This window comes from Triticum aestivum, chromosome 7A (genome assembly GCF_018294505.1).
Source record: "Triticum aestivum cultivar Chinese Spring chromosome 7A, IWGSC CS RefSeq v2.1, whole genome shotgun sequence".
NCBI lineage: Eukaryota > Viridiplantae > Streptophyta > Magnoliopsida > Poales > Poaceae > Triticum > Triticum aestivum.
The window spans coordinates 565,493,475-565,502,681 of NC_057812.1; the positions used below are offsets into that span (position 1 = coordinate 565,493,475).

The 9,207-nt window shown below is 50.0% G+C and overlaps 2 protein-coding genes and 1 pseudogene across 3 annotated transcripts; 1 reads left to right on the top strand and 2 right to left on the bottom strand.

Moving 5' to 3' along the window:
• Positions 1 to 970: 970 nt before the first annotated feature.
• LOC123148272 (outer mitochondrial transmembrane helix translocase) lies at positions 971 to 5,553 on the top strand. 2 transcript variants are annotated; one of them, XM_044567654.1, is made up of 6 exons: positions 971 to 1,397; positions 1,509 to 1,809; positions 1,926 to 2,084; positions 4,457 to 4,752; positions 4,952 to 5,089; positions 5,210 to 5,553. In XM_044567654.1, the coding sequence occupies exons 1-6, from the start codon at positions 1,197 to 1,199 to the stop codon at positions 5,234 to 5,236; spliced, it is 1,122 nt and encodes a 373-aa protein (XP_044423589.1). In that variant the 5' UTR covers positions 971 to 1,196; the 3' UTR covers positions 5,237 to 5,553. The 2 variants fall into 2 exon arrangements, with proteins under 2 accessions (XP_044423589.1, XP_044423588.1); XM_044567653.1 differs by having other exon boundaries at positions 972 to 1,397; positions 4,952 to 5,553.
• Positions 5,554 to 5,618: 65 nt separating this feature from the next.
• LOC123148273 (ras-related protein RABA4d-like) lies at positions 5,619 to 7,324 on the bottom strand (annotated as a pseudogene).
• A 259-nt stretch (positions 7,325 to 7,583) lies between these two features.
• LOC123148275 (uncharacterized) lies at positions 7,584 to 8,127 on the bottom strand (the record flags this gene model as incomplete). Its single annotated transcript, XM_044567655.1, is given in 1 exon segment — positions 7,584 to 8,127. A coding segment is annotated over 1 exon segment (307 nt), but the record flags the coding sequence as incomplete, so codon positions are not given.
• Between the last annotated feature and the right edge of the window lie 1,080 nt (positions 8,128 to 9,207).

Sequence of the window (9,207 nt, forward strand, 5' to 3'; positions counted from 1 at the left end):
CCAAACCCTCCTCCAAGTTGAAGGAGGAGCCAGAGGACGTCGTCCCCATTGGATGCCTCGTCCGGCTCAACGCCGCCGCCCCGTCACGACCCAACCGAAACCGAAGGCGGTACCCCAGTCCCTGATCCACGCGGTGATCGAGCTCATTGCCATCCAGGCTTGCAAAAGGCGCAGATCATCCGTGAGTATGACGTTGCACACACTAAGGAGGAGGAGGTGCTACAGTCGCTCGTGTGTCCAACCCCTACGCTTGGATAGAGGATATCTCCTCGACGAAGGAGGAGGAGGACGATTAGGAGAAGGATGAGGGCGACAACTAGACGACGTCGGGCATCTAGGAGTGTAGGCGTCGATGTAGATAGCATGGGTTGAAAACGTCGTTAAATGTCATTTGTAGTCACTAATTATAGTGATGCGACAAATTCTGTTCCCGGTGATAGTTTTATAGTATGTAATGAAGCGGATTTTGGTTCCTTTTATAGTTTTATTATAGTTTATCGTAATTTATCATGTTGAAACATGCGTTCGGTTGGGTTTAATCCGCCCCTTCATTATTAAAGAAAATGAAAGAAAAAAAATAAATAAACGAAAAGATATGGAGGCCGTGATATAGCGACTCTGTATTTGCTCACTGCCGCCGCCAGTGGTCTGCATATCAATATGAAACGCGCTCATAGCTCGTACATCGGTCGTCCATATGACGAATCCGCTAGAGTTGCCCTAATTGCGGTGTTTGTTTTGGCTAAATACTCAAATGAGAGCTTTTCTTTTTTGACAAACACTCAAATGAGAGCTAGTGACATCCTAGTCGAACACAAAAGAAGAAGAAGAAAAGAGCCAATCAATCCGGGCTCCCTTTGGCCGACCCAACCAATCTATTCACGGAGAGCCTGAGCGGCGCACAGCGCAACAGCGACCAGAAGTATCATCCCATCCCACCCACGCGGACCAAACCCTCCTCCAAGCTGAAGGAAGGCACGCCAAGCCCAAGGCCGGACCGACCCGCCCCCCTAAAATCCCAATCCCTTCTCCCGTCCCTCTTCCCTTCTCCATCCCATCCCCTTCCTCAACGAGCGAACGAATCCAATCCCCCTCGCCCACGCATCTCGCCCCGCCCTGCCCCCCCTCCCCTTTCCCTTCCCCCGCAAGCAACGACGGGCGGAGAGCGGCGCGGGGATCGACGTCCGGCGGCGGCGATGAGGTCGACGGACTCCTCGTCGCGGTTCGTGCAGGAGCTGGTGCTGTACGCGGCGAGCGCGGCGCTCAGCTGCCTCGTCCTCTTCGCCGGCCTCCGCCAGCTCGACCCCAACCGCGAGTCCTCCAAGAAGGCGCTCCAGCACAAGAAGGAGATCGCCAAGCGCCTCGGCAGGCCCCTCATCTCCACCACCCCCTACGAGGTAGTATCACCGCCCTCCACCCATTCCAATCCAACCCAATCCAGTCCAGTCCAGGGTTCGCCGCCTCGCACGCGCACGCGCGCCCGAATTTAATCCCCGGATTGCTCGCAGGATGTGATTGCGTGCGACGTCATCAACCCCGACGAGATCGACGTCGAGTTCGAGTCCGTCGGCGGCCTCGACGAGGTCAAGCAGGCGCTCTACGAGCTCGTCATCCTGCCCCTGCGCCGCCCGGAGCTCTTCGTCTACGGCAAGCTCCTCAGCCCTCAGAAGGGGGTGCTCCTCTACGGCCCGCCCGGGACCGGCAAGACCATGCTGGCCAAGGCCATCGCCAAGGAGTCGGGCGCCGTCTTCATCAACGTCAGGATATCCAATCTCATGAGCAAGTGGTTCGGCGACGCCCAGAAGCTCGGTAAGCCACCTCCAAGATTGTGCCCTGTTTGCTGGAATTGATCCTTCCTGCTTCTAACCTTTGCTCTGTGTATATATCTGTTGTAAAGACGCTCATTTTGTGTAACTCTGTGCCAGTGTCTGCCGTGTTTAGTCTCGCCAACAAGCTCCAGCCCGCCATTATCTTCATCGACGAGGTTGATAGTTTCTTGGGACAGCGCCGGAACACAGACCATGAAGCTTTGACTAATATGAAGACAGAGTTCATGTCTCTATGGGACGGTTTCACCACCGATCGTGAGCACTCTCCCTTGTTGCTTTCATAACATACTATATATTTATAATACAGGCTCATATCTACGAACAACGTTGTAAAGTAGTACGTAGTATCTTGGCCTCTTAGAGTAGCAGTCTGCATGCAGATAACAATTAGACACGTACCACTATCCAAGGACTTTAACGTATTGATCTGTACTGAAAAGTAATGTCGTCAAAATTGCACTATAAAAGTATGTATTAACAAATGACAATCATAACGCGCTGACGTGCGCAACCATGTGATCGGCCGTGCGCGCGCACGCTCAATGATGAATCGATGACACATAGCTCACGTGTGTTGCATCCAGCACGTGTCACACGTTTTGTCCTGTCGGGCCATAGAGCAGTCCATTAACAAAATGTACTCCTGATAATTTGCAACTTACAGACATCTGTTATTTTGGATCATTAGGATTTATATACAATTTACTTCAATGTTCCCCTGAACTCGATAGTCAGCCGATGATTTACATGATTTCATCTCTATCAAGTATATCACCCCATTAGAACCATCCCTTGAACAATAATTTTGGAATGGAGGGAGTAGTATTGTGGCCTAGAGTAGCAGTCTGCATGCAGATAACAATTAGACATATGCCACTATCCGAGGACTTTACATATTGGTCTGTACTGAAAAGTAATGTCATCAAAATTGCACTATAAATGTATGTATTAACGAACGACAATTATAACGCGCTGACTTGTGCAACCAAGTCCTATGGCGCGACACAGTCCGCACGTGATCGGCCGTGCACGCACACGCTCGATGATGAGTCGATGACGTATAGCTGATGCGTGTTACATCCAGCGCGTGTTGCACATTTGTCCTGTCACACCATAGAGTATAGTCCATTAACAAAAGGTACTCCTGATAATTTGCACCTTACAGACATCTTACTTTGGATTATTAGGATTTATATACAGTTTACTTTGGATTGTTAGGATTTATATACAATTTACTTCAATGTTCCGTTGAACTCAATAGTCAGTCGAGGATTTACATGATTTCATCTTTATCAAATATACATTACCCCATTAGAACCATGCTGGCGAAAAAAACATTTTCTCTATATGTTCACACTACGTAAACAATTTTCATTCTCGTATTTTTAGGAAGTATGTAAAAATTTACATATATCCGCTTGACCTCAGTCCAATACATGTCAATTTGATGATCTTACATGATTTCATCCCATAAAAGCATGTATCAACAAAATTCATTTTTTGGTCATTTAAACCATGCATTTTTTTTTGTTTGTGTTAATAATTTACATGGTAATTTAATTCTCTGTTCTGTTCAGCTAAGCCTAACAAATGTACTCCCTCTGATCCATACTAATTGATGTTGCCTTAGTACAAATTTTAGTACTGTACAAAGCTGTACTAAAGCAGCGTCAATTAATATGGATCGGAGGGAGTACTAGCAGTAAATACAACAACTTTCATGTCCAAGTTTATGGGAAATTGACTTCACAGAAGTGTTGTTCATGTAATTACGCTAAATAAATACTTGGTTTACTGCCTACTTTTGTCTTGCTTAGGAATCTACTGGTTTCGGTTTTTAGTGCCAACGATATTCTCATGATCATATAATTTGTATGACACCTGGATTATTGTTTTATTTGAGTGAAAATGTTTTCAACCATGCCATTTTGTTCAGAGTACTCTCCCTTGACCTTACACCTTGGTTTAGAAATCTCAAGTTAAAATTAGATAGTATGACATTTTATGTCACAAAGGTATTTCTGTAAGAATGAAATGAGCAGACTGGAGTCTGTTAGTAGTTTACTTCATGATACACTTGTTGTTGCTAGTCATATGAGGTGAGGTGCTTTTAACAAACATGGGGCAACTAATGTACAGCAATCAGACTAACAACCTAACGCAAAACTGACACTCAGAATCTACCTTTGTGTACATGTAAATTTTTTTGTTGCTTTTATGTGGTTAGTGTTATTTATGTGAACTTCAGGTGTTCATGTATCATGCTTGTATGTGATCTGTGATGCTAACTTTAAGCTGTAGTAGTACAGCAATTTTAAGTTAGTAAATATCCTTTTTATTTCGGAATATCAAATGCAGAAAGGATGTTGCAATCTTAACAGAAGATAAAATGATATGATAATAAGTGGTCATGGTTATACGTCCAAACTTTTGATCTCTAAGGTGGACATGAGATAGTTTTTTTTTCCTGGAGAATGAATGATCAAGCAGATTTGTTCTGATGCCCAGTTGGTTACCCACATGAGATTTGCTTGGCCTATGATACATCTGTAAATAATGAATGTGCAAGTTACAATAGAAACTTCCATATGAAGTAATATCTCCTGACAATTATTATGGTTGTGTAGAGAATGCTCGTGTGATGGTGCTTGCTGCTACAAACAGACCTTCTGAGCTAGATGAGGCCATCCTCAGGCGCTTCACGCAGATATTTGAAATTGGGGTTCCTTCTCGCAGTGAAAGAAGCAAGATACTTGAGGTTATATTGAAGGGAGAAAATATCGAGTCTAACATTGATTACGATTACATTGCCAGTTTATGTGAGGGCTTTACTGGGTCAGACATCCTAGAACTGTGCAAGCAGGCTGCATTCTATCCTATCAGGGAGATTTTGAACAGCGAGAAAGATGGGACAAGAGCCAATGTGAGTATTCAGTACTTTCTCTACAGTGAATTAACTTCCCTTTGGTATTCTACCCTATCAGGGAAGTTCCCTTTTGTTTGGGAAACCTGCATTTATGTCTGGATAGCGAAATAGGACCATAAAGCTATTAACTGTTAACGTAAGTTCCTCATTATGCATTCGTTGGTTCTGACCTTTTTGCTTGTAACTGCCGCCTCAGAGTCCAAGACCCTTGAGGCAATCGGACCTGGAGAAAGCTTTGTCAACATCTAGAAAGGGAAAGAAGGCCGCAAGCAGTGCGGCGTCAGGTCTCCAGTCGCCTGAGTGGATCCGGCCGTCGGATCCTGAAGATGACCAGGTACAGAGCGCAATCTTTGAGATATCTAAGCTGATGTCTCGAATAGTTCAGAACAGTCAGTCGGAACCGCAGGAGCCGTCTTCACCTTAATCTAAAAACAGAAGGTTTTCCTTTTGCTAGATCTCTGAAAAACCCGCAGTGGAGTAAGCGCTGGCATTACCTACCTAGATTCAGCATATGTATTGGTTCGGTCGGTTAGCGTCGTGGGGCCGCTCTCTGGTTTTTGAAGTTTATTGCAGCTGGCAAAGCCCCGCACTGATGTTTTGAGTCCCATCGTTCTCTGTGTGGAAAATTCAGAATCCTAATAGTTCTGTGGAACACTTGTTCTGGTCTGCTCATCTTGTAATTTTCGTTTTGGAACTTGACTATTGTAGGGTAGACAGACTCCTATACATACTGAAGAAATGTGCCCTTCCATCACCATTCCATTCCATGGTTCAATCATACCATTCGTTCTTTTCATATCATCTGAACATTATTTACAACCCTGTCTCTGTTTTGATTCTTCGCTTTCGCCTCGGATGACATAAACGATCAGTGACGCTTGTATTTTCAGCAAGAGATGCTGAATCTGTCAGCCATGAGCTGCGCGATTGGTGTCTTCACGGCGCTGGTTTCATGAACGATTTGAGACGCTTGTATTTCCAGCCAAGAATTAATTAATCGCTGAATACATCATATGGCATCGTATCGTATTCGTATCACGTCGAGCATGAAGAGCACCTGCTTGGTGTCTTCATGACGCTGGTTTCCATCATGGACAGCTCCTGCGACAGAGAAATGCCCTTGAGCACCAGGACGTCGTCGTCGCCGTCACCGTTGCCTCTGGCCGCCTCCAGCGGCTTCCTGGACACGGCGGCGTGGATCTCCTCGAGCAGGCCGAGGAAGGCGGCCTCGACGTTGTCGCCGCTGAGCGCGGACGCCTCGTAGAAGAAGAGCCCCTGCTCCTCGGCGAAGGCCTCGGCCTCGTCGGCCTCCACCTCCCGACGCCCTGGGACGGCGGCGAGGTCGGCCTTGTTGCCGACGAGCGCGACGACGATGGACTTGTCGGCGTGGGCGCGGAGCTCGGCGACCCAGCGCGCGGCGTGGGCGAAGGAGTCCCGGCGCGTGACGTCGTAGACGAGCATGGCGGTAGTAGGCGCTGGTGACGGCCCGGTAGCGCTCCTGGCCGGCGGTGTCCCATATCTGGGCCTTGACGCGGCGGCCGGCGATGTCGGCGGCGCGCGTCTGGAACTCGATGCCGATGGTGGACTTGGAGTCGAGGCAGAAGTCGCCCCGCGTGAAGCGCCCCAGCAGCTGCGTCTTGCCCACCCCCGAGTCGCCGATCACCACCACCTTGAACACGTAGTCCTCCTCCATCGGGCTGCCTCCGGCGATCGGTCTGAACTCAAACTCCGGCGGCAGGCTAGCTCGGCTGCACCTATATATGGCGGCCTGTATCAGACGGACACTGGCTAGCTCATGCGCGTATGTCGTCTCTGCGTGTATATAAATATGTGGGTGACATAGCCACATAGGGGAGCGAGAGAGTGGTTGAAACTTGAAAGGCCACTATAGTGATGGAGGCGCTGCTAGTATTTGATTGAATTTTTTTGCCAATTTTTCCCGTTCTATTTTATTAGCTATCCTGCCAATTCTACAACTGCAAGATCAAAGTGTTGTTCTTGGTTCATTATAGCCAGTAGTGATGTCCAACTGCTTACGTACAGGTAGCCGGGTACGTACCGCCTGCCTGCCTGCCTGCCGCCGGCGCCTTTCTCTTTCGGCACTCATTGTAGAGTACGCAGGACGCGTCCAGTACGTGCAGTAGTACGTAGCTCCATCATTCCTCTTTCTTTCAGTAAGTATTCCTTCCTCCACAAAGTTGATTAGGCAGAAAGCCGATCGTCATGCATGATCATTCATCCATTCATCCATATATTCGAAACCCACATAAGTCCATCCGTGCGTGTCCACTCCATTCCAACCCATGTGTTCATCATCCTTTGACACAGAAGAATTCGACGGCGAAAACAAAAACAGTACCACGGCCTCGTGTCAACATGTGGCTACAGAATATATAGATCCACGGCACGGCAGTTGAGGATTAGCGTGCAAGTCATATATACAATCACCAGGATCGACGTCGCCGGATGTCACGGCCTCGTGTGTCACGCGGTGCCTAACCTAGTCACTCGTCCACGTTCATTGGTCGGCCCGAGCGACCCATCGACGGAGATGGATGGATTACGTCTTCTACTGCATGGTGTGATTAATTCAACTTCATGCCATGCCACCCCTTCCTCAACTGCTATGCTTACGTCTTATTTCAGGCTGCCGATCGATTATTGCGTAAGCCTCAGCTCTTACTTAAGCCTTTCAGTTAACTGGTCTCTTCTACGCGACAGCTCGAGTATTTATTACATTGGGGACATGTCAGGATTGTCACTATGCATCTGTAATGTTTCGCGGGGCACCTCTCAATAATGGATTGTTTTAGTTTCAAGCGGTTGAATGGCGAAGAAACAAGGCTAGAAACATCTGGGTTCCATGGACTACAAAATATGATCATGGTGGCGAGCAGTTGGGACAGAAGACTTGTGATGCTGTGCGTACGCGCATGGATAGTGCTCACAGTTAATCATACAATCATAAAAATATAGACTAGTGCTGTAGCAAGCAGTTGGGCCGGCGCTACGTACTCCTCAAGTGCAAACCGAAAAGCTAGCATGGCACGTACGTGCATCAGGCGCTAGTGGGCGTGGGCGTGGGCGCGCTTGCTGGAGGTCGAGGACGGCGGCGGGGCGAGCAGGTGGTCGCAGAGGGCGGCGAACTCGGCCAAGACGTCGGCGACCATGCCGGCCCTGCCCTTGCCGACGAGCAGCCGCACCAGCGCGCCCACCCGCGCGTCGGGCTCCTCCAGGCGCTGCCCGCGGGGAGGCTCCTGGAGGCGCCGGAGCAGGGCGCGCGCGTGGCGGGCGGCCCCGGGCAGCGTGCCCGCGCGGAGCGACGCGTCGGCCAGCGCGGCCGCGTAGCCCGTGGCGGCGCGGCTGCTGGTGATGGTGCTGGTGCTTGCACGCGCCTGGCGCGCCGCCGGGGCGGCGGAGACCGACGATGACGAGGAGGAGCGCCGGGGCGGCGCGGTCACGGTCAGGCGCGCGGAGATGGAGGAGGAGTGACGCGGGTGCCTGAGGTGGAGCGCGCGCTGGTGGTGGTGGGGCTGGAGGGAGGCGGCGGCGGCGGGGAGCGCCCCGTGGTGGTGCAGGGACACGGCCGCGTCCATGGCGCCGGGTGTGGAACGGAGCGACCGAACGAGTGGCGGCGGTGGCTTATGCTTACGCTGGCTGATCTGCGCCCCGTTCTCGGATTGGGTTGGGTTTGGCGTTTGGTTGGGCGACGTGGACGCACGCGCGCACGGCGGACGGACGGTGAACCGGGCGCACCCGGCGACGTGGCCACGGCCACGCAGCAAGAGCAAGTGGCCGGCGTGGGCCAGAGCGGGAAAAGACACCGGGGATTATTTTTTCCGAAATCTCTCTAACTTTATTAAACTTCGGTGATCTTCATCGGTAAGACCAACCAAATGTGACTGCCTACTTCTAAAGTACAAGCATATTTATTCTCAAATGATAACATCCATACATATGACATATCTGCACTTCATCCACACGTTTTGATCTCCGTTTGCTATGTTTTGCACGAATCTTAAAGAAACATGTTGAAATTTCAGAACCACGTAGGCATAGCATGTTGTGTGGGCGTTAGAGCGCTCGCCCATATGATCAGCGGGGCGTGGTTGACAGCTGCGCCGTGTGGGCAAATCAGTTTCCGTCCACACAGTCATCATCTAGTCCACACGCGTGTGCTGAAACTGCACACAGAAACTCCCTCATGCGTCCTTTAACTTCCGCGATAATTTGCGCGCCGGGGATTTTTATTATGTTCGTTGTTTCGTGGGCTCGTCAGCTTATCCTGGGCCTTCTCCACGCAAGTTGCGCGACAGCTACGGCACTGGACTGGACCAATTAGCCCGCTTTATGACTTGCTTGTTGTGTCCGGCTGCGCGGGCAGAGGAGAAGAGATAGCCCACGGAAACTACAGGTCCCGCCGGACCGCCCATTGATTCTCCGTGGTGTAAA

What these genes read in the sequence shown, in the direction of transcription:
- LOC123148272 (XM_044567653.1), top strand. Translation starts at nt 1,197, where the DNA reads ATGAGGTCGACGGACTCCTCGTCGCGGTTCGTGCAGGAGCTGGTGCTG. An exon ending in TCTCCACCACCCCCTACGAG is followed by an intron (nt 1,398 to 1,508) that starts GTAGTATCACCG and finishes GATTGCTCGCAG; the next exon opens with GATGTGATTGCGTGCGACGT. An exon ending in GGACGGTTTCACCACCGATC is followed by an intron (nt 2,085 to 4,456) that starts GTGAGCACTCTC and finishes ATGGTTGTGTAG; the next exon opens with AGAATGCTCGTGTGATGGTG.